The 23082-nt window shown below is 50.2% G+C and overlaps 2 protein-coding genes across 18 annotated transcripts in view; one reads left to right on the plus strand and one right to left on the minus strand.

Moving 5' to 3' along the window:
* The window catches only part of VRK3 (VRK serine/threonine kinase 3), a 24486-nt gene extending 19346 nt beyond the window's left edge, over positions 1 to 5140 (minus strand). For 7 of the 10 annotated variants that reach the window (XM_081807284.1, XM_081807283.1, XM_031040173.2 and 4 more), the window contains exons 1-3: positions 4855 to 4991; positions 3691 to 3754; positions 1946 to 2091 (exon numbers count right to left, since the gene is read on the minus strand). In XM_081807284.1, coding sequence (XP_081663410.1) covers positions 1946 to 2090 — 145 coding nt within the window. In that variant the 5' untranslated portion in view covers position 2091; positions 3691 to 3754; positions 4855 to 4991. Of the gene's footprint in view, positions 1 to 1945; positions 2092 to 3690; positions 3755 to 4854 lie in introns of all 10 variants that reach the window. The other 3 variants (XM_031040169.2, XM_031040171.2, XM_081807281.1) reach the window with 3 other exon arrangements.
* Positions 5141 to 5547: 407 nt separating this feature from the next.
* ZNF473 (zinc finger protein 473) lies at positions 5548 to 22094 on the plus strand. 8 transcript variants are annotated; one of them, XM_031040165.2, is made up of 6 exons: positions 5548 to 5660; positions 8282 to 8512; positions 8809 to 8870; positions 14888 to 15014; positions 17138 to 17227; positions 18468 to 22094. In XM_031040165.2, exons 4-6 carry the CDS (start codon positions 14915 to 14917, stop codon positions 20948 to 20950), a joined length of 2673 nt encoding a protein of 890 aa, XP_030896025.2. In that variant the 5' UTR covers positions 5548 to 5660; positions 8282 to 8512; positions 8809 to 8870; positions 14888 to 14914; the 3' UTR covers positions 20951 to 22094. The 8 variants fall into 8 exon arrangements, with proteins under 8 accessions (XP_030896025.2, XP_030896028.2, XP_030896024.2 ...); XM_031040168.2 differs by lacking the exon at positions 8809 to 8870 and having other exon boundaries at positions 18468 to 18593; positions 18735 to 22094; XM_031040164.2 differs by lacking the exon at positions 8809 to 8870.
* The last annotated feature ends 988 nt before the right edge of the window (positions 22095 to 23082 follow it).

The following is a 23082-nucleotide window of genomic DNA, read 5'->3' on the forward strand; positions in this document are numbered from 1 at the left end:
GGGCTCCATCTCACAACCCTGCCATCATGACCTGAGCCAAAATCAAGAGTGAGACACTTAACTGACTGAAGCACCCAGGTGCCCCCACTTCCCACGTTCCAGAGAGGTCTTTTCAAAATACAATCATATTGTATCTCTCACTTGGTAGAAACCCTCCACCGACTACATCAGTGATTATTAACCTTACCCATGGTCTACATAGCCCTGCCTGTCTACCCCCAGTCAAGATGTCTGTCTGTATTTTTCCAACATGCATGACTCCTCCCACCACATGGCCTTTCCCTTTACCATGCCCCAATGCCTGGAACTCTTGTGACTCCTTCACCTCGACCCCATTCTTCACTTACCTAACTTTTATCATCCCTTGGTCTTGGCTTAAATGTTACCCACTGAGGGAGGCCTTCCTTGATCCCCCCAGAAACAAAGCTCCCTTATGTGGGTTCCACGGTCCATCCATTTCCCTTCTGTTATCATATGCTCTCCTGGTAGTTGCTTATTCAATGTCTGTTTGCCCTACTGGCTTCCAAAAGCTCTGAGAAACCAGACACCGGGTACATGTCATGTGTGTTATTACCTCCCTGGGACAGACAGCACCTAAGTACACAGTAGGCGGTCCATGTGTATTTGTTGCCTGATGACTGGGTGAATGAATAATGAACTGAGCCCTAGGTTGGCATTAAAGAAGGCTGTGGTTAAAACTCAGGCTCTGGGGGCACCACTGGTTAAGTGTCCGACTCTTGGCTTCGGGTCAGGTCATGATCTCAGGGTCGTGAAATCGAGTCCTGAGTCAGGCTTTGTGCTCAGCAAAGAGTCTGCTTGAGATTCTCTCCCCCTGCTCATGCTTGTGCGAGCTCTCTCTCTCCCTCTCTGAAATAAATAAATAAATCTTAAAAAAAACCCCTCAGGCTCTGAACTCAGTGAAGGTAAATACTGTTGGCAGCTGTCTGGAATGCAGATAAAATATTGGAGATGAAGAGCCATCTTGAAAACTCAAGGCAATAAGCATGGGGGGCGGAACCCATCTCCTCAGGATGGCTGAGTAGAAAGACAGGAGGAACCTGGGTCCCTTGTGGCATCACAGGGACACCATTCCTCCACTGGACTGGTCCCTGCAGACTTTTTTAGTATGAGAAAAATAAACCCATTCTTTTTTTTTTAAACTCTTGAGGAAGCATTTTTCTGTTACTTGCAGCCAAATGCAATCTCAAATGATAAAATGTCATGTATGCCGACTTCCTTCTGTGGCCTTCAGACAAGTAAACTCACTTTGATTTTTCAATGCAGGACCTGTGGTTGGGCTTCCCATTGGCCAGGACCTACAGCTGATATTTCATTCATTCAGTCCATCAATCAGTGAGATTTCTCAGCACCCAACTCTGCCAGGTCTTGGATGCCAAGCAAGACAGCAGTGAGAGGTGAAGGAGGGACGGACCAGGAGGTGGCAGAAGTGGGCTGATTGGGCATCGATTTTGAAGGGAGAGTGGACAAGATTTGCCAGAGGGCTGAAGTTGTGGGGTGGAAGAGAAAGAGGACTGAAGGATAATGACTGCAGGGTCTGGTCTAAGAAACTGGATTACCACTCCACGACTCAAAGTCTACAGAAGAGACAGATAGGCAGGCGGCACTCACATCAGGAGCTCAGCTCTGGGCATGTGTGGAGATGCGTATGGGACACACAACAGGTGTTGCAGGGATTCTGATATGCACATATGAACCTGGATTTCAGGGGAGGAGTGCAGGCTGGAGACAGAAACGTGTGAGTTGTCAACTTGAAAGCCACGAGGCCAATCAGATGCCAAGAAACTGAGTGTAGACAGAGCCTGAGTCCTGGGCAGCTCCGGGATCAATGCAGGGTCAGACAGCCTGCAAAGGCGACTGTCCTCCCTCCCCAAATGCACGCGCACACACACACGCACTCATCATCCCTCAGAGGCCTGGTTCTTACCTTGGCAGGATGATATAATCGGTCTGACAAGGGTCTGGGGCCTTTCATGCTCAAAACATGGCTCAGACAAAGGTTTTCCGCAGTAGGGGCAGAATCTGAATGCTGCTTCCATACTTTTGCCACAGTCTGGACAGAAGGTGATCATGCTAGGAAACAATGGGTGGAGGGAGGGAACAGGAAGCTGAAAGCGAAACTGAATGCACCACCAGTGAGTCATCTGAGCTCCCCGAAGTGACGAGATTGCAAGAGGGAGGTAAGTTATCCCGTTGGAACAGACTCTCTTAGGAAGTGGCCACTTCGGAAATGAGTTCCTGCCCACCGCATCCGGCCTCTAGCCACGCATCTCTCCCTCGTGGCCCAGGGCGGGTAAAAAGCAGAAAAATGCAACGTGAAATTGTGGGTTTCACAGGAGACACGGGAATGCCTCGGAGTCCACGGAAGTCATGCAGGAGATTTGCTCCAGTCACGGGAACACGGAGGGTCTCCCGCCATTATCCGTGATGTTCATTTTTTGAAACACACGATAGGGATCGGAGAGACAGCGAACGTTCGCCAATCAGCCACATGCTCCCCTACACTTCCCGGGCTCCCCCTGCCCCCACCCTGCAGTTAGATTGGGGCCACGTGACTAGTTCTGGCCAATGGCGTGTGAGTGGAAGTCACTTCCAGCTGAGGCAGTTAAGAGCTGGACGGCCTCCTCCGTCCGCCTGTCCACAGCATGGAGGCCTCTGGGAGCCACATGCTCCGGGTGGCATAGCTGCAAGATGGAAGAGGGTGGCCTGGTCCACACTGGAATCTCATGATCAGCAAATGAACTTATGTTGCATGAAGCCACCAGGACTTTACAGTCTGTTAAAGCTATACAGCCCGTCTTATCCTGACATACTTAGACACATTATCCTCTAGGCCTTGCGTGTCTCTGGAATATTTCCTAATACTTGTAAAAATCAAAACCAAAGTCACACACAGAGCCCATTACAAATGAGGACAGGGCAGGAGTATTCATTTGCTTGGACTGCCGTCCCTAAACACCACCCACTGGGTGGTTTCAATGACAGGAATTTATTTTCTCAGAGTTGTTTTTTCTTTTTTTTTAAAGATTTTATTTATTTGACAGAGAGAGACACAGCGAGAGAGGGAACACAAGCAGGGGGAGTGGGAGAGCGAGAAGCAGGCTACCCGCGGAGCAGGGAGCCCGATGCAGGGCTCGATCCCAGGACCCTGGGATCATGACCTGAGCCGCAGGCAGACGCTTAACTGAATGAGCCACCCAGGCGCCCCTGTTTTCTGAGTTTTGGAGGCTAGAAGTCTGAGATCAAGGTGTGAGAATGGGGCGCCTGGGGGCTCGGTTGTCTAAACGTCTGCCTTCAGCTCAGACATGATCCTGGGGTGCCGGGATTGAGCCCCGCATCCGGCTCCCTGCTCAGCGGGGAGTCTGCTTCGCCCTCTCCCTCTGCCCCTCACCCCTGCTCATGCTCTCTCTCTCAAATAAATAAATAAATAAATAAAATCCATGGCAGTTTTAAGTGGCTTTGCTTTGTGTGGAATTTTCCCCAGTGCCAAGTGCCTTGGCTAAAGACGGCCTCTAGGATGGGGCAAGAGCCTAACTCAGTGACCCTGCCACGCCCATGATAACCTTCCTCCTGGGAGTGAAGTCTGAGAGCAGGAACATCGAGTAGATGGAACAGGAGCAAGCTGTGGGTGGTGAAAAGGCCTTAAGGGGCATGTCCCTGAGGGGATGGTACCTTTTATGGGGTCACAGTCTGGCCCTCAGATTCACTGGGCTGGCAAGTCCATCTTAACAGTATCCTGTAAGTGAATAAAAGTGGAGAGGTTGACTCAGGCCCACTTCACATATGAGTGGAAGATAATGGTTACTGTTTATTGATCATTGGCGACATAGCCAGCATGTGCTAAGTTCATTCATTCATTCATTCAGTAATCATTCACTGAACTCCTGATATGTGCTAACCACTGAGGATACAGCAGCGAAGGCAACAAACAGACTCTTGACCTGAGAAAGTTCACATTCTAGTGGCAGAAAAGGAAATTAATAAACAAATGAGCAACTGTTTAATAGGTCAGATGAAGGTAGTGCTAGTCAACACTCAAGAAATATGGATGCAAGAAGGGAGTCTCAAAGTGAAGTCACCTGTCCAAGGTCACATGGCTAGGACTTAAACCCAAGGCTCCAACACTCAGGGGTCTTTATCATCCATTCACCCATTTATTTTATTTATTCAACAAATATTTACTGAACATCTGCTATGTGTTAAGAATTGCGTCCCTCCGGGGCGCCTGGGTGGCTCAGTCGTTAAGCGTCTGCCTTCCGCTCAGGTCATGATCCCAGGGTCCTGGGTTCGAGCCCCACATCGGGCTCCCTGCTCAGCGGAAAGCCTGCTTCTCCCTCTCCCACTCCCCCTGCTTGTGTTCCCTCTCTCGCTGTGCCTCTCTGTCAAATAAATAAATAAAAATCTTTAAAAAAAAACAACTTAAAAAAAAATTGCGTCCCTCCTAGAATATTCTCAGCCACAGCACAGCAAAAGAGCTAAGGGCTGGACTCCACCTCCCCGCAGGAGGGACAGGTGTCCAGATGACCAGGATTCGCCTAGGCCCCGCCCTCCAAAGCAACCAGGGATGACATAGTGCCAAGGAGGGGCATCTGTCAAGCTCCCCACTAGCGCCGCCCACCTCCGTCGTAGTCACGACTACCAAGAGCCCACAGTGGCTTGCAGGGGTCGCAAGGGTAGGTCGCTTATCCCGGCGACCAGAAGTTTCTTTCATCGAGACCCCAGCCCCCGGGGACTCTGTCTCCCAGAAAGGATCGTGCTGACGTCACAGGCACCGCAACTGGACTGTGGTTAGTGGATCGGGAGACCTCCTCCTGCTCCGCCTCACTTTCCCCTCACCTCTGAACTCTGTTAGCGGGATGGGGAGCCAGACGTCCGCGGCCAAATTCTCCGACCCTTCCCGGAGAGTAGGACTCACCTTCTTAGTTGTCCCGCGCAAACTTCCGGGTGGCGGAACGTGCTGCGCGCGCATCCTCCACCCGAAGGGAGGACAGCGCCCGCGCAGGCGCTGCTGACCGCCAGACCGCCCTCGGGTCGTGCCGGGGAGGGATTATTTCCTCATCGTCCATCCCAATTCCACCCTCTTTTGGAAGGCTCCTGGTTCTACTGCGCATGTGCCAATTTGGAGCCAATCGTAAGGAGGGATGAACTACGAGGCATCTCTCCGCCTATCAGAGAGAGGTCATATTATCATTTTCCCCCCCTCAACTCCGCCCCTTACTTCCAAGCGTCTTTTCAGGAACTGTCTTTTCAGGAACTGCCTTCTCAACGCGTTTCCATGGCAACCCTCTGTCGCCTTCAGGCCGGAGTGCGCTGATTAGATTGTCGTTCAACAGGGTAAAAACTGGACTACAATACCCACACGCCACCTGGTCCCGATTTTGTTTCTACTCTATTTCCCAGAGTGCTCAGCGGAACCTGTAAGGCCGAGGAAGCGGGTGGAGATAGGAAGACAAGGGGCGGAGCCCGCACAGTCTTCTGGGAAACGGAGTCCTCGAGCTGGCGCGGAGTCTCCTGGGTGGAGTAGTTTGAGGAAATTCACGCGACGCCGGAAGTGGTTACGAGGCGCGAGTGAGAGGAGTTGGGTCAGCGTCTCCTTCCCGGCGGGAGTTGCGTCTGTTAATCCGGCGGACTGCAGTCTTCAGGTGAGGAGACGCCGAGGCTGGCGTCGCTGAGTACTCCGGAGGCTTGGGGGCCTCGTCCTTCCTGAGGGGTGACGGAATGCTCACGGGGCGATTTCGGCAAAGGGCGCGCCGTCTTGGGCGGTAGGTGTCTAGGTGAGGTCTTGAAGGCTGTCTTGTTTAGAGCCTGTTCTGGGCCGGGCTTTCGCTGAAACGGTTTCCAGTCCTCACCGGAACCCTTGAGAGGAGCGGTTAGATTTTATTTTGAGTGAGGAGTCTGAGGCCGAAGGAGGGGTTGAGTTGCTCGAAGTTGAAGCGAGGCAAATCTCGAGGGATGAATGAATGGGAGGACTTCTTCAGGAGGTCGAAGTATTTCACCTTCGAGCGCCTCCTGTGTGCCAGCCGCCGCGCTGTTCTCGGATTTCCTTCTGTCATCTCCGCAGCAGCGCTAAGTGCAGCTCCTCGCTTTTATCGGCTCCCTTGGCAGCATCTCGGGAATCACATATTTTCAGAGTTTAGAAAGTTAAAAGGGTGCGTATTTCATAGTTAGTCAACACCCCAGAGGGATCTGGGGCAATTCTTGGAAATTGATGATTTCTGCCGGGAAAGGCGTGAATCTTCACACTATACGCATCCTGTGGCGATTCGGGTTCAGTTTTGCTGTCAGTTTATGAATAAAGTTCTGGTTTTCAGAGCTTTTTTGGTTTTTAGAATGAACAGATGCGGGACTGTGGATCTGTTTCATTTGTCCCATTTTGTACATGGGGAAACCAGGCACAGAGAGCGTGAATGATCTAGATCTAGCCATGGCCCCACACTAAGAAGCAGCAAGACTTCCCAACTCCAGGGCCCACGATTTTTCAGTCCTGTAATTGTTTGGCTCAAGTTATTCTGACAGGCTGAGTGACCTTGAGCTTCACAGTCGGGCTCCAGTTTTTTCTGTCCCATGGCTCAGAGTGTGTGAGATATGGACAGAACGTGATGTGAAAACTGTAGACGGAGGTCTCAAGCTCAGATGTCTCTGAGAGTCAGGCAGATAAGTTAAAGGAGAGAACCTGTCTGGAGGAGGGCTGTGGGGCATCAGGGAGCACTTGCCCCATCTAAGGGGGGTCGCTTTAAGTAGGCACCAACTGACAGATCAGCGGGCCAAATCTAGGATTTTTTGGACACTGGAAATATAATTTCTAAGCGAAATAAGTTTGAGGCTACTTAAAATAATTTTCTTTCAAAACCTCCTGTCTGCCAACACTGTGGGAAAAACAAAAACAAGAAAACACCACATCTGTGGACCAAATTATACTCACAAGTTGAGGCTTAACCTCCGTCATGTGAGGAAAATCACTGATGAGTAAATGTTAGCACTTACAAGTCTGCCACATTGCCTAATCTGCCATCAAAATCTGGAAAGCCCCGAAGATCATATTTTTCCATAAATTTGGTGTCCAGACCTAACTGGAACTGCTAAGAGTGATAACCTTTAATTATCCTACCTAGAGTGAATATTTATACCCGTCACTCTAGAAATAGCGACGTGTTCAATTACAAAATGCTGCTTGTCCCACACTACACTGTGATTTTATTTTTTTATTTTTATTTTTATTTTTTTTTTTAGATTTTATTTATTTGACAGAGAGAGATAGTGAGAGAAGGAACACAAGCAGAGGGAGAGGGAGAAGCAGGCTTCCCGCTGAGCAGGGAGCCCGATGCGGGGCTCGATCCCAGGACCCTGGGATCATGACCTGAGCCAAAGGCAGATGCTTAACCGACTGAGCCACCCAGGTGCCCCTACACCGTGATTTTAAAGAAATATATTGTATATATGGTATATCACCTTCCAAAAAATCTGAAAATTTCTGAACTTCAAAGCACATCTGGCTCCAGAGGCTTAAGACTTGTGGACCCGTCATTATGACAGTCCTGCTGCTTTGTGATAGGGGTATTTTCATCACTCCATAGATATGTGCCGATTAGGAAGTTCACAGGGCTACCGATGTGTAAATAGCCCTATGGTACAGTGTTTTGTATATTATGGGTCATGAAAATAGCTCAGTGGGCAGTGGCCATAATCTTTTTTTTTTTTTTAAATGAAGTAAAATAGAAGAGACCAGAATAGAAAAGATCCTGGTACATTCTATTTTTTAAGATTCAGTATTATTTCATGAAGCTTTTGTTTAGTTATGTGTGTGAACGAGTAGTAACGGTATAGTCTTTGTTACTGTGGGTCATGGTTTAAAAAAAAAAAATGTTGGAGAAATCTTGCTGTTGTAGAAATAGCAGGTTTTGGAGGCCAACTCACCTGGGTGAGATCCTAGAGATGACAGATCAGAAATCCCAGAAAGGTCATCCCAGGGTTTCAATTAGACATTGTGTTCTGCCAAAAAAACGTGTAAAAGGTATCTACTGTGCTGGGCCTGAGACACAGCAGTGAGCAAGAGGGAAGGTCCCACCACCTTAATGGGCACCTCTCCCAAACATGTATCTACTGACTGTAACAAGTGCCAGGAACAGTTATGAAGTTGCTTTGTAGGTTCTGATGCACAGTGGAAAGGAGGGGCTGGGGTAGTTTCAATAAATACAAAGTTGTTGTGATTCCTGCAGGGAGCCTCAGGTTCAGCCTGATCCTCCTTTTTTTTCCCCCCCCAAAGGCAGACGCCCAACTGACTGAGCCACCCAGGCGCCCCCAGCCTGATCCTCCTACTTCGGGACATTTTGGGGGTTCATCCAGCATGACCAGGGAGTCAACCCTTGGAGGAAGGGAGACTTTGCCCCAGCTCCCTTGTCCCCCCTGCAGCCCTGCCAGTGGGGAACATGGAGGGGAAGGAGAGGGAGCTTAAACGAGACCTCCAGCTGCTGGGCCCTAGTTGGCTGTGACTGAGGTGAGTTGAGGGCCCCTCTGTCCTAATCAGTCATCCCCAAAGCCTGCACAGCTGGCCTGCCTTTATTCTGGGCTCATTGTCCTCTGGTGGCCCCCAAGTGATCCTCTCTTTATACTGTCACTCCCCTGTGCAGTACCCTTCCAGGAATCCTTGCTGCTTATAGGATAAAATCCACATTTCTCAGCACAATCCTGCATGATCTGAGTCCCACCACCTTCCACGGCATCTTCTGTCTCCCTAAGTAACCAAAACTCCTTTCTTGGCCCGGTGGTAAAATGTTACACTGTACTTTCCAGATTCCCAGCCTTTGCTCAGGCTCCATCCTCTGCCAGAATACCCTACCCGCCATCTCTGGCTGGTAAGTCTTACACAGCCTTCAAGACACAGCTCAGTACCCCCCACATTCTCTGAGCAGTCAGCTCTTCCTGGCTCTGCTCTCCCATAGCGCCCCCTGCTGCCTCCACCATAGCACAGATCCACCTGGATGTGGTTGTTCCTGCCTCCGTCTGTCAGTCCCACCAGACAAGGTGCTCCTTGGGGATGGGTACTGATTGGGACTCACCTCTGGGCCCCCAGGGAACAGCACAGGCCTGGTACACAGGAGTTCTTGAGGTGTTGCTTGAATGATGAAAGAAAACCTTCCTCTACCTGGTAATACCTGCTTATCCTTAATGATCCAACTTGAATATCTCACCCGACCAGGCAGCTTTCCCTGACTCCAAGGCAATGTTTTCACGCCCTTTCCTGGCCACAGCCCTGGATACCGCCCTCTGTCACAGCCCTATCTCCTTATGCTATCAGCATCCCTGAATGGCCCCTCTAGGCCAAGGACAGGGTCTGACACCTCTGTGCCTCCAGCATCCTCAGAGGGGTCTGGCACACAGGAGAAATGACTGTTGAATGAATGAATGCATGCTCTGACCTTGTCACTGGCCAGTATAAAACTCTCTGTGGCTCCCCAGTGCCCCACGAATCAAGTCCAGGGTCTTCCCACACCCTCCACCACTATTTCCAGGGGTGCTGCTGTCCGGCAAAGTCGAGGAGTCCAGGAAAGGAAGCTTCTTGGGACTCTCTAATCTGGCTCCTGGTGAGAAAACCTCTTTGGCTAATCCCTTCCGACAGGGTATAGACAGCAACAGTTTCAACTACAAATAACAGAACACTCGACTCAACCCAGTTTAAACTGTCAGTAGATTCTGTAGGGCACATAACCGAAAAGGCCAGCGGGGGTGCTGGCTTGATCCGCCAGCTCACCCAGTGTGACCAAGACCCAGTTTATCGTCCCCATCTCTCAGCCCCACTACCTCTTGGCTCCAGCCTTGTCCCGAAACAGCTGTCAGAACTGCACGCCCCCATGTGCCTCCTACAGGTAGGCTTTGTTCTAGGAGCTGTATCGACACACTAGGGAATCAGCTGATGTGGTCCCTGCCGTCATGTAGCTCCCATGTTACCGGGGGGGTAAGAGCGTGTCTGCTTGGGAGGGCTGCTGTAACAAAGTGCCTTGAATGACAGAAATGTATTGTCTTAGTTCTGGAGGCTAGAAATCTGAAGTCAGGGTGTCCGCAGGGCCCCTTCCTTTTGGAGGCTGTGGGGGAGAATCCCTTCCAGGCCTCTTGCAGCTTCTAGAGGGGCCTGTGTTCCTTGACTCATGGTCACATCCCTCTCACCTCTGCTTCCTTCATCACCTTGCCTTCTCCCTCCTTTGACTCCCTCTGCCTCTTATAAGGATATTGGTAATGACAGTTAGGGCTCACCTTGATCATCCGGGAGAACCTCCCCATCTCAGGATCCTTAACGTGTCACACCTGTGAAGTCCCCTTTGCCGTACAAGGTAACAGTTGTGGGTTCTGGGGATTAGAACATGGATGTCTCTGGGGGACCGTTATGTCTCAGGTCTAAAAGGGTATCTCAAACTTACCTTGCACCAGACCAAACTCAGACTCTGCCCGGAAACCTGCTTCTCCCACGTCTCCGGAAGCTGCAGCTCTATCCTTCTGGTTGCTCAGGCTAAAATTTTAGAGACGTCTGGGCTCCTCTCTGTCTTTCACCACTACATTTGATCTCTTAGGAAATGTTGTCAGCACCATCATCAAAATGTCTACATCTCGTCCTGTCACCCCACTCTCCATCCCTGTCTCATTTCTCGTCTGGATCATGGAATTCATCTTTTTGCTCGTCTCCCTGCCTCTGCCCTTCCACCTTTTATCTTTTTCCAGGAGGAGGATCCTGTTTAGAATATGCTTAATTGATACGCTTAATTTTTGAGAAATCTTTCTGTTGTATTTTTTTTTTTTTAAGTAGGCTTCATGTCCAGTGCGGAGCCCAGCACGGGGCCTGAACTCATGACCCTGAAATCAAGATCTGAGTTGAGATCAGGAGTCGGACGCTCAACCAACTGAGCCACCGAGGTGCCCCGAAATCTTCGTTGTAAAATAAAGCACAAATGCAGAAACCCATGCACGTCAAATGAATGACTTAATGAAGGCAAACACCAACCAGGTCAAGAGTGAGACCTTGGCCATCCTGGAGGCCCTTTGTGGGCTGCATTCCAGCCCTCTCACGTACCCATAAATAACCTGATTTTTGTAGTCATCACTTCCTTTTTTAGAGAAGTGAGGGGGGAGAGGCAGAGGGAGAGACAGTCTCAAGCAGACTCCATGCCCAGCATGAAGCCTGATGCTGGACTCCATGCCACAACCCTGAGATCATGACCTGAGCAGAAATCAAGAGCTGGATACCCAACCGACTGAGCCACCCAGGTGCCCCTTCCCTCTGGTTTTTTGAACAATAGTTTTATCACCCAAGTGCATGTCCCTGTTGCCCCTTCTCTTTTTTTAATGCTTTTTTTTAGGGGTTTCTTAAAATACAGGTTCCTCCTCTATCCCGTTCTGTCTTAATAGCTTGTCCATTGAAGAACCAGGGCTGTTTGACCTGTAGAATTTTTCCCAGTCTGTTTTTTTTTTTTTGCTGGTTACTTACTTTTGGTGCTATTCAGCACGCTCCCAGTTGGTGGCTGGATTCAGAGGCTTCATCAGCCTCAGCCAGTCCTTTTGTCAGAACTTGGAGGGGTGCCTGAGTGGCTCAGTTGGTTAAGTGTCTGCCTTCGGCTTGGGTCATGATCCCGGGGTCCTGGGATTGGTCCCCACGTTGGGCTCCCTGCTCAGTGGGGAGACTGCTTCTCCCTCTCCCTCTGCTGCTCCCCCTGCTTGTGCTCTCCCTCTCTGTCAAAAAATAAATAAAATCGTTAAAAAAAAATGATTGGATAACTTAAAAAAAAAAAGAACTCGGGGAGGCCCAGAATGTCCGGTTCTCTCTTTTTGTGATCCTGGCAGGAATTGATACTTACTGCCTTCTCATCTCAGCATTCCTCAGGGCTTGCAAGATGGTGGTGCTCTAATTCGTTCCTTTTCATTAGTTGGAATACTCTTATAAAAAGATATCTCCTTGGGGTTCCTGGGTGGCTCAGTTGGTTAAGTGTCTGACTCTTGGTTTCGGCTCAGGTCATGATCTCAGGGTTTTGAGATTGAGCCCTGCGTTGGGCTCTGCACTGAGCGTGGAGCCTGTTGAGATTCTATCGCCCTCTCCCTCGGCCCCTCCCCTGCTGCATGCACTCTCTCACTCTCTAAAAAAAAAAAAGATACCTCCTTTCATCTTCTATTTGGTAACCCACTGGTACAGTTCATATAGCAGAGGTGGGATAAATGCTTGATTCTTTCCTCTTATTTACCAATTTTCAGTATAAGATCAGTTCCTTCCTATCATCCTTTGAAGATGAGCATTTTTTTTTAACATACCCACGTGTGTGTGTTGACTGTTACTAAGAGTTTTACAAAGCATTTTCCACAAATATCAATATGACACACCCAGGCTAACTTCCATAAGAACTAGACTCTTCTCTTCTCTGCCATGTGCCTGGCATGAGGCAGGCTCAGAGCAGGTGCTCGGTGGTCCCTGGACGATGGGTTGTGCTGTGGAGACGGTCCTCGGCTCACTGAGTCCCCACAGGAGCAGTATTTTAGAGATGAGGAAACAGGGCCTTAGAGACAGGGAATAACAAGGTCCTGTGGTTAATAAATAGCGGAACCAGAATTTGATTTGGGGGTCTGACAGACTACAGAGTCATGCCTCTAACTAGTTGGCTTCCTAGGGTCACACAGACAGGGGGCTCTCGCTCTTTTGCCCCCACTTAGCGAGTGTGTGACTCGGGGCAGGTGAATTTGATTCTCTGGGCCTCAGTCTTACCTTCTGTAAATTGTGGACAATCCTGCTTTCAAGGAGTTGGTGAGTGAGGACTCCTGGCTGAGACTTGTGATGGGGATGGAGAGGTGTGGAACTGTCCTTTGGTCCCTTTGGTTGGGTCCTTTCTACGTGGTAGGAGGACTCAGTCGCTTCTTGGAGCAGCGATTCATGCCATGGGTTTCGTTAGTCCCATCTTACTAATGGGGTAGGAATCAGGGTTCAGAAGGGGCATGTGACTTACTTGCCAGTGGTCATCCACAGGGAAGGTAGCGGCGCCAAGTGCCAAGCCCAACTAGAGACTCAGGTTCCGTTCTTAGGTAAAACATGCCTGTAGGGGCACCTGGGTGGTGCAGTCGGTCACGTGTCTGACTCTTGGTTTTGGCTCAGGTCACGATCTCATGGTCATGGGATCGAGCCCTGCATCGGGCTCTGCTCTCAGCATGGAGTTTGCTTGAGAGTCTTACTCCCTCTCCCTCTCTCAAATGAATGAATAAATCTTTAAAAAAAACCCATGCCTGTGTGTGCATTGATAGCAGTCTGGAGAGAGCACACCAGAGAGCCATGGGTCCTGCTGGAGACGGGGTGCTTGGGGTAAGGCTGGCACTTTTTTTTTTTTTTTTAAAGATTTTATTTATTTGAGAGAGTGAGAGAGGGGTGAAAGACAGAGGGAGAAGCAGACTCCCTGCTGAGCAGAGAGCCCGATGTGGGGCTCAATCCCAGGACCCCGGGATCATGACCTGAGCCAAAGGCAGATGCTTAACCAACTGAGCCACCCAGGTGCCTCCCCAACCCTTTTTTAAGTAGGTTCCACACCCAGCGTGGAGCCCAACACAGAGCTTGAAATCATGACCTTGAGATTAAGACCTGAGCTGAGATTAAGAGTAAGATGCTTAACCAGCTGAGCCACCCAGGCACCCCAAGGCTGGCCCTTTATTATCAATACTTTTCGAGTATTTGAGGGTTTATTCTAAGTACGTATTCACTAGGAAGTTTTCAAATTAAGAAAGATGATGTCACTTACAGTTGGACATTTGGGTGCCTCAGGCCGTCATGCAGCCCAAAATGGACCCAGCACCACCTATGAGGGCTCTTGCTTCCCCTCAGAAGTCGTACTGAATCTAATCAGGCCGCTTACCAAGCAGTTTCTGGGAGATGCGGTGAGCCGAGGAGCAGCCAGATGACAGCGAGAGGAATCGCCACGTCTACAATGTGGGACCTTCAGTCGGGATGGTGGAGAATGAAGAGGGCAGAGGGTACAGCTGTAGATTAAAAACCTTCAGAGCCATGTCAGCCCAATGCAGGGCATGGGCCACTTTGGCTTCTGATTCAAACAAGCCAGCCAGGAAAACATACCATTGAACCCACAGTGGTCAAATCATAGAAAGCAGATTGGTGATGCCAGGGGCTGGGCTGGGGCTGGGGGTGGGGAGGTGGTGGTTAAAGGGGACAGAGTTTCAGTTCTGCAAGGTGAAGAGAGTTCTGGTGATGGCTGCATAATGTGAATGCGTTTAATGCCACTGGATGAAGTGGCATTTTTTTTTTTTTTTTACAATTAAAAAGGAAAAAACCACCATTGAGATGTCAGACAAATCTGCATTCAGACTTTGAATATGGTCTAGGTATTCAGTGATTAAGGAGTTCTGTTGTAAATATTGAAGTATTCACAGGGGAAATCAGATGCTGCCTGGGATTCATTTTGAAACATTTTGTGCCCCCTGCAAAAAAACTAATGAACAAAATAGACCAATGTTAACGGGTTGAGGTCAGGCGATGGGTACATGGCGGTCTGTTACATGCAAATCTCTACTTCTGTATATGTCTGAAAATGTCCATAATAACTTAAAATCTTGAATGAACACTCAAAAGCAAGAGCCACAGTAAATAGATTTTAGCAACAGACAGACATGGATTTAAGTCCTGCCTGTGTGACCTTTAGGGGACCTCACGTCCACTCTCCAAGATTCCATATCTCGCCTATAAAATATGGGGATGCCCAGTCTCTTATGTCTCAGGGCTCCCAGGAGATGATTTTTGTCAAAGGCCTGGTATGTTGAGAGCACAGAGGTGCTCAGAGTGAGCCATTGGGTCCTTCCCTGACCCCAGTCCCGGTGTCACTGACAGCATGTCACATTTCAGGAATTTGTGCCCCTCGGGGATGCAGCCATGGACTTCACATTGGAGGACTGGGAGCACCTGGGGCTGGACCAGGGGGACCTGTTCTGGGACACAGCGCTGGACAACTACCAGAACCTATTCCTGCTGAGTGAGTGTCCACCCTAGCCCCGGGGTCCTGGTCACTGCCCTGCTCAGTGGCTCCTGTCCCCCAGGATAAACTCGGCTCCTGAGCGCCAGAGAACCAGCATGACGTGGCCCAACAGTGCTCAGCTGGCCAGTTCTGGCCACAAACCCCCCTCCAGGGACATTGGCAATGCCCTAGCTGATTATCAGCACTTGGGAGTGGGGGGTGTGCGCCTGGCATCTCGTGGATAGAGCCCAGGCTTGCTGCCACATGTCCTGGAATGCAAGGACAGCCCCTACAGCCGAGGATTATCCGACCCCAAATGTCAGAAGTGCCAAGGTTGAGAAACCCTGATCACCCCCACCTGCTGCTCTGGCCTCGTCAGCACTTTCCTCTTCGTCGTTGTAGAGCTGACAGGCAGAGTCCTTGCATCTGCCTTCCCCTCTGCTAGAAGACTCGTCCCCTCCCTGCCCCCAGGACAGCCTGTGAGCAAGTCCTCCTCTGTCTCCTGCTTTGCTCACCCACCACCCCCGCACTTGCTAACTGCTCATTAGATGCTCTGTCTCCTGCAGCTGGGACGGGTGCCCCCTGAGGGCGGGGACTGTCCACCCATGCTGCTCACGGGTATATCCCCAGTGTCTGGAACAGTCTGTACCTGCCGTGGGGACTCACTGAGCGGCGGCTCAGTAAATGCAGGAGCAGTTGAGTCAGGAGCCGGGTCTCATGCTGGGTCAGCTGAGAACTGCCCTTTAATCCTACCGTCCCCCCACGAGGAAGTCTGACTCCCTGTTTTGTGGGCCCTTCTGAAATCGAGGTCCACAGAAGGGAAGTCACCATCTCAGCTATGCTGAGGTCCCCACAAGCACCCTGTGTTTGGTGGTGCACGAGGAGGACTCGCAGGACTCAGCATGTAGTACTCCCGGCCACGACATATTACAGAGAAAAGACCCAGCATGGGCAGCAAAGGGGAAACCAGAGCCAGCTTCCAGAGCCCTCTGCCTGTGGAGTCCCGCAGGATGCGTACCGAGGTGACAACACATGTGAAATGTCTACCAGGGACGCTCGTTAAAGAGACTCAGTGCCCATAATTTTTATTGGGGGCTGGTCACAGAGGCACGCTCTGCCTGGAATGTACCAGAATTCTAGACTCCCAGCAGGAAAGCAGGTGTTCAGCATGACCCTTGGGGCACAGCTCATCTTGGTTCGGGAAGTCTGCCACCCTCCTCAAATCCAGGTGCCCAGACACCAGCCAAGGGCCAGCCTTGCAGATTTTCTCTCAACTCTGCCCAGTGTGTGCTACAGAAGCAGCTTGGCTCAGACCTCCGTGTCTTTTCTATTTTTAAACTATGGCCCACAATAAATGCATGTTTCCCTTGACTCCCCTGCACACGTGTGTGTACACCCGAGCAGAGTATTAGCTTCCTATGGCTGCTCTTACTCATGCCACGAACACAGCAGCTTAAAACAATTCTTATAGTTCTGGAGGTCGGAAGTATGAAACGGGTCTGACAGGGCTAAAATCAGTGTGTTGGCAGGGTTCGATCCTTTTGGAGGCTCCAGGGAAGAGTGTTTCTTTGCCCCTTTTCAGCTTCTAGAGGCATCTGCTTTGCTTGGCTTACGGCCCTCTCATTTTCAAGCCAGAAGGGGCTTTTCCTCCACTGTAGCTCGGACCCCCGGTATTATGACTCTGCTCCCTTCCTCGAGCAGTTAGTTTGCAGAGGGCAGAGCGCGGGGCCGACTGGGCTGTGGGAACCCGGCATGCTCCATCCCAGGCCCGGCCTGTGGAGGCCTCAGGTGATGCGCGCTCCCTGGGTGAATGCGTGAGCTGTGGATGGCTGAGTAAGTACGAGCCTCTCCACCTGGCAAACCGTTCATTCCTCAAGAGCTGCTGCAAGTCCTTTGTATCCCCAGCCCCGGATGCCACAGCTCTGATCACCCTAGATTGTGACTGTCTGGGTCCCTCTCCTCCACTGGACTGGGAACCCAGCAGGGCAGGTGTCCCTGGAGTCGCCCAGTGCAGCGTCTGGCCCTGAGGAGCAGTATGCTGGATAAAGCATTGGCTAGGCAGGAGAGCCAGGAGGTTCCCGCTACGCAGCTGGCTGGTCCTCCATGTCCTAGTTGATGACAGTGCTCTTCTCTGCCTGCAGACCCCTCCAAACCCAAACTGACCTCCCATCCAGATGGCACTGAGGAGCTGAAGGTCCTGGTGAGAGAAAGCCCAGAATCGGCGGGCCCTGGTGAGTGGGCAGGGAGGGGAGGGCGGTGGGCCCGTGCCAAGTGGCCCCTTGTGTGCCGTCCGTCTTTGGAACTTCCGTCCAGATCCAGAATGTCTATCCAGACATCTTGACCCCAGGCTGATGAGTGTCACTCTGCCATGTGCTGGCTTCTGTCCGCTCATCCTGGCAGGTTGGGACCCTCCCTCTGCCGGCCTGTCTCATCTCCATCTACATCAGTGTTCAGCATGCGGCTGTTCTGGTGCCTTTCCTCTGTCCCCTCTTCCATCTTTTCAGGCTGAGCAGGAGGTGGCCTTCCAGGCCCTGATTCAGTCTGTCCACCTTCCTGCCTTGTGCCTGTTGAGCCCTGCGAACCCCCGGTCTGTTTCACCCCTCTTTGCACAGGTCCGTCCCACAGGGCATAGCGGGGGGCTGCATCTGTGAATAACGCAAGCCCAGGCCTTAATGCAGCCAAGAGCATTTGTTCGGGTCTCTCCTAGGCCATGGTTCCTCTGGGTGGAGCAGGTTAGGCAGTGAGGGTATTAACCTGGTTGAGATGTCCCCAGTGGGAAAAGGCAGAGACAGGGGCCTTGCCTGGGGCACAGGAGGCTGTTCTCATGGTCAGATCATTAACACGAGAAGGGCCCCCGAATCAGAGATCACGGTGGGGTGGCCTCATGGCTCGGTCTCAGCCTCCACCACCCAGTCAGGGTGCAGCTCTGTTCTTGGCTCACTGCTTGTGAGCTCATGCATGTGGACCCTCTGTAGCCTCCTGTCGAGCACACCAGTGTTTGTGCATAGGTGACCAGCCCAGCACAGAATCCGGCCACCTCAACAACGTATGCTGTTTCCACGCACATGTAGCCGTGCCTTTACCAACCCAGTCTGTCCTCCGCTGGTAATAACGGTAGTGCGTTACTGTCATTTATCTCTCTTTCCCCGTTGAACAGTGCCCTTCTCCCGGAAGCAGGCCATAGCTGATGGGGGTAATGGCAGAGAGCATCCGCTGAGAGGCTCCCCTTCCCAGTGGAGCCCCTGTGGCTGCCCAGTTCCCCGCTTAACTGTCCTGGAAACGGGCTCTCTGTTTCCTGTGATGCTAGTTCCAGCCAGGTCACGACTTCGGCCCCTGCTCCTTCATTACCTTGAGGACAGGCTGACTGAGGAGCCATCACCCGTTCTCCCTCTTGTCTGTGTTCTCACCCTGCAGCTCCAGACTTTTTTACCCTTGGGAACAGGAGACATCTGCACTTTCTCTCTCTTTCAGACACAGCTGAGGTCAAGAACTGTCTTCTGGCCCACGACTTCTTGGAAGAAGGACTCTCCCAGGAGATCGTGGAGACGTTTTCCAAGGATGGCCTCTGGAACTCCAGTTGGGGGAAAGCCTGTGTAGGTGAGAGTTGGTTAGATAGTATCCTAGGGGATCCAGAAAGTTTTCAGAGGTCTGACTTTGTTACCAACAAGGAAAGTCCCATAGAATGCAGGAGTCACGAACTCAAGAGAGACCTTGGTCCTGAGTCTCTCCTTTCCACAGGAGAGGATTCTGTGATTCACAGTCTTCCTGAAAAGAGCCTGGCACCAGCTACGTCTCCAGAACATGGGAGTGACTTTGGCTGTGACTTAGACCAGAGCCGGCAGGAGACTCTCCAGGAAGGGGAGAAACTGTATAAATGTAGTGAATGTGGGAAGAGCTTCAGCCAGAGTTACCACCTTATCCAGCACTGGATTATTCATACTAGAGAGAAACCCACTGTACATCAAGAGTATGAGGAATGTTTTAGCCAGAGTTCTTGCCTCTTTGTGCCTCCAGTGACTCACACAGGCTACAAATCCTGTGTGTGTACCAAGTACGGGAAAACTTCCAGTCAGAATACACACCTTCTGTGGCATCAGAAAATTCACACTGGAGAAAACCCATCTAAGAATCAAGATGGTGACCAGCCATCAGGTCTTGGCTTACAGCCTGCTGAGCATCAGAAAACCCACACGGGGGGTCAGTCCTACAGATGTAGCGAGTGTGGCAAGAGTTTCAGCCTAACCTTTCATCTTACTCAGCATCAGAAGACCCATACCCGGAAACACTATGAATGTTCCAAATGCAAGGCGACCTTCAACTTCCATAAATACCTCCTCCAACACCAGAAAATCCATGCTGCGAACACGCCCTCTGAGTGTCAGGAATGCGGGAAGACCTTCAGGCGGAGTTTGCTGCTTGTCGAACACCAGTCTGTTCACACTGGAGAAAAGCCTTACAAGTGTGATCAGTGTGGGAAACCCTTCAGGAATATCTCAACCCTAAAGATCCACCAGAGGGTTCACAGTGGAGAGAAACCTTACAAATGCAGTGAGTGTGGGAAAGCCTTCTACCGGAACACTCACCTTAATGAACATCAGAGGATTCACACTGGCTACCGGCCCTATAAATGTCACAAATGCATCAAGAGTTTCAGCCGGCCCTCCCACCTGATTCGACACCAGTCCATCCATGCCACAGAAAAACCCTACAGCTGTGCCAAATGCAAGGAAACTTTCAGCCACAATGAACACCTTGTCCAACACCAGAAAATGCACAATGTGGAGACCCCGTATGAGTGTCAGGAGTGTGGTGAGCGCTTCATCTGCAGCTCCACCCTAACTTGCCACCAGACTGTTCACACCAGAGAAAAACAAGGACTTGGTGAGAGCAGGAGGATCCTGAATCAGGACTCAGAGCAGAGAGAGCAACCAGGAATTGGCGAGAAGCACTTTAAGTGTGATAAATGCGAGAAAACCTTTAGCCGCAGCAAATACCTGACTCAGCACGAGAGGGTTCACACCAGGGTGAAGCCCTTTGAGTGTAACCAGTGTGGAAAAGCCTTTGCCCAAAGTACACAGCTCATTCGCCACCAGAGCATCCACTCTGGGGCGCGGCAGTATGAATGTGGGGACTGTGGGAAGGCCTTCATCCACAGCACTTCCCTCACCAAACATCAGTCTGTCCACAAGAGCAAGCACCCCTTTAAATGTAATGAATGTGGAAAGACCTTCAGTGAAAGTGCACATCTCTCAGAACACTGGTTAATTCACACTGCAGAGAAACTCTTTCAGTGTAACAAATGTGACAAAGCTGTTGCCCATGGTAACTACCTTACTCAGCATCCGAGAGCTCATGCCAGAAAGAAGTCCTTTGAGTGTAATGAATGTGGAAAATCATCCCATCAGAGCTCGTGCCTTTCTAAGCATCAGAGAGATCACACAGGTGAGAAACCCCACAAATGCAGTGACTGTGGGAAAACCTTCAGCATGGGTGCTCAACTCATTCAACACCAGAGAGTTCACACCAGAGAAAAGCCTTATGTTTGTCAGGAATGTGGGAAAGCCTTCAGCCAGAGCTCATGCCTTTCTGTTCACCAGCGAGTTCATACCGGAGAAAAGCCTTATGTTTGTCAGGAATGCGGGAAAGCCTTCAGCCAGAGCTCGTGCCTTTCTGTTCACCAGAGAATTCATACTGGGGAGAAGCCTTACATGTGTGCTGAATGTGGGAAAGCCTTTGCTCAGAAAGCAAATCTGATGCAGCATGAGAGAGTTCACACTGGGGAGAAGCCTTATGCCTGTAGGGTCTGTGGGAAAGCCTTTGGCCTCAGTGCCCATCTCAGTCAGCACCAGAGAGTTCACACCCAAGAGAAACTAGCAATGTCAACCTTGTCAGCCCTTTGCTGCAGGTCTCAGCAGACATCAGCAAGTTCACACTTACAGGTAACAAGGAGTTAAGTAGAAAGTAACAAGTAGCAATACTTCCTACTACTGGGTTGCAGCAAAGTCCCAGACATCTGAACATGGTTCACCTGAGTCCTAAAGTTGAAATCACATTGTAAGCTCCCTCTCCCCAAATAAATACATCTCTTTATCCATAAAGAGTGATTAGAAAATTTGTACCCGAGTTTCATGAAAACACAGTAGTTGAGAACATGGGAATTCAGAGGTAGACCTGAGCCAGTTGGCTGAGTTAAAATCCCAGCTCTGACACGTGCTACCGGAGTGTTCTGGGGAGAGTCATGGGACCTCCTAGGGCCTCAGCATCCTCATCTGTAAAATGGGCACAAGACAATTACCTATCTCAGAGGACTGTTGTGAGGATAAATAAATAGATGTAAAGAAGCACTTTGAACTGAGTGCCCAGCACGTAGTAAGTACTCACCAAATGTGAGCTACAGATACTTATGATATACAACAAATATATTAAAAAGAAGGGAAGAATTAGCAATCCTCTATTTACTGCAGTTAATGTTCTTGCTAATACTGTGTGGTGGCTTTCATTTTTTAAAAAGATTTTATTTGAGAGAGCAGGAGCAGGGGTGAGGTGCAGAGGGAGAGAGAGAATCAGGCTCCCCGTTGAGCAGGGAGCCCAACCCAGAACTCGATCCCAGGACCCTGAGATCATGACCTGAGCCAGGCAGATGCCCAACCAACTGAGCCACCCAGGTGCCCCTCATTTTTTTTTTTTTTTTTTTAAGATTTTACTTTTAAGTAATATCTATACCCAACTTGGGGCTCAAACTGACCACTGAGACTAAGAGTCATATGCTCTTCTGACTGAGCCAGTTAGGCACCCTTGCATCACTTTTATTTATTTACTTTTTAGATAGTTTTTTTTTTTCAAGATTTTATTTATTTTAGAGTGAGTGGGAGGGACAGGAAGAGAGAATCTGAAGCAGATTCCACGCTAAGCGCAGAGCCTGATGCAGGGCTTGATCCCACAACCGTGAGATCAAAACCCCAGCCAAAACCAAGAGTTGGATGCTCAATTGGCTGAGCCACACAGGTGCCCCACATAGCTTTCATTTTTAAAGGTTTCTCCAAAATGCCCCTGGCTAAATTTGGTTCCCAAAACCCAGCACCTTGCTCTTTTCTTTAAGTCTAGTCGTTTCCTTCCCTCTGCTCCGTCGTACTTTCTTAATTAACCCACAGAAGCCAAGAAGAGCATGTAAACTAACACCAACTAGTTAGAACTTTCCACTCCTAACCTCCAAAGCCTCCCACTCAAAAGGACACCCTCCCACATATACATGTCACCCCTTCCCATAATTTAAAGTTGGTTATACAGCATGAGGCCCAGTTTGCTGTGGGAGTTAATGGTACTGGAAGCAGTCGGATTCCTCTGGGAAAGCTGCATTTTATATTTGCTACACAGTTCACAGATGTCCTTGATGGTGGAAATTGTAGTATACAGAAATGACAGCTAACATATTCCTCATGTACTGTTTGTCCAAGCCAGCCACTCACCAGGCACTTTGTCAGGCTCCAGGGTAGGGAATACCAATGCGGTAAGCCCTGCCCTTGCCTGGAAACTTCTGGAATCAAAGGGAAGTGGATGGCCCCGTTTCCACAGAGAAGTACCATTCATTGACAATTGACATGTTAAATTCCCTCATGTCACAGCAAGTTCTGGGACTGTGGCGGAGTGCTGGAGAGCCCAGGGAGAACACCATCCTGTTGGAGCCCTCGAGTCAACTGCTTAACCTTGGCCAGGCCTGTTCTACAGCTGAGACACCTTGTGGAACCACACGATCAGCTCCCTCTTGATGATACTTCCTCAGCTCTGGGTTTTTGTGTCTCACCCACTGAATGACCAGTGACATGTTTCCTGAAGCACAAACAGAATCTAATGAAGACACTGACACTTGTGATATCTTTCATGTTTTTGGTGCTACAAAAGCTTAGGAATATGTGCTCTGTGCTCTTGAGCTTTTTAAACCTTGCACCTTGAGTTCTGCTGGTTGGTTTTGTTGTTGTAACTAAGAACTGATTGGCTGACCACTGGGCCCACACCACAGTGGGGAACATACTGGTTTTCAAATGGCCAAAACATCGAACTCCCTGCACATGGTCCCCGCCCTCCGATC

Source organism: Leptonychotes weddellii, chromosome 16 (assembly GCF_054177405.1).
Source record: "Leptonychotes weddellii isolate Sample4059 chromosome 16, ASM5417740v2, whole genome shotgun sequence".
Classification (NCBI taxonomy): Eukaryota; Metazoa; Chordata; class Mammalia; order Carnivora; family Phocidae; genus Leptonychotes; species Leptonychotes weddellii.

Excerpts from the sequence above, each read along its gene's own strand:
- ZNF473 (XM_031040165.2), top strand. The coding sequence starts at position 14,915 with ATGGACTTCACATTGGAGGACTGGGAGCACCTGGGGCTGGACCAGGGG. Across the intron at positions 15,015-17,137 it reads CCAGAACCTATTCCTGCTGA|ACCCCTCCAAACCCAAACTG; the intron begins GTGAGTGTCCAC and ends CTCTGCCTGCAG. Across the intron at positions 17,228-18,467 it reads CCCAGAATCGGCGGGCCCTG|ACACAGCTGAGGTCAAGAAC; the intron begins GTGAGTGGGCAG and ends TCTCTCTTTCAG.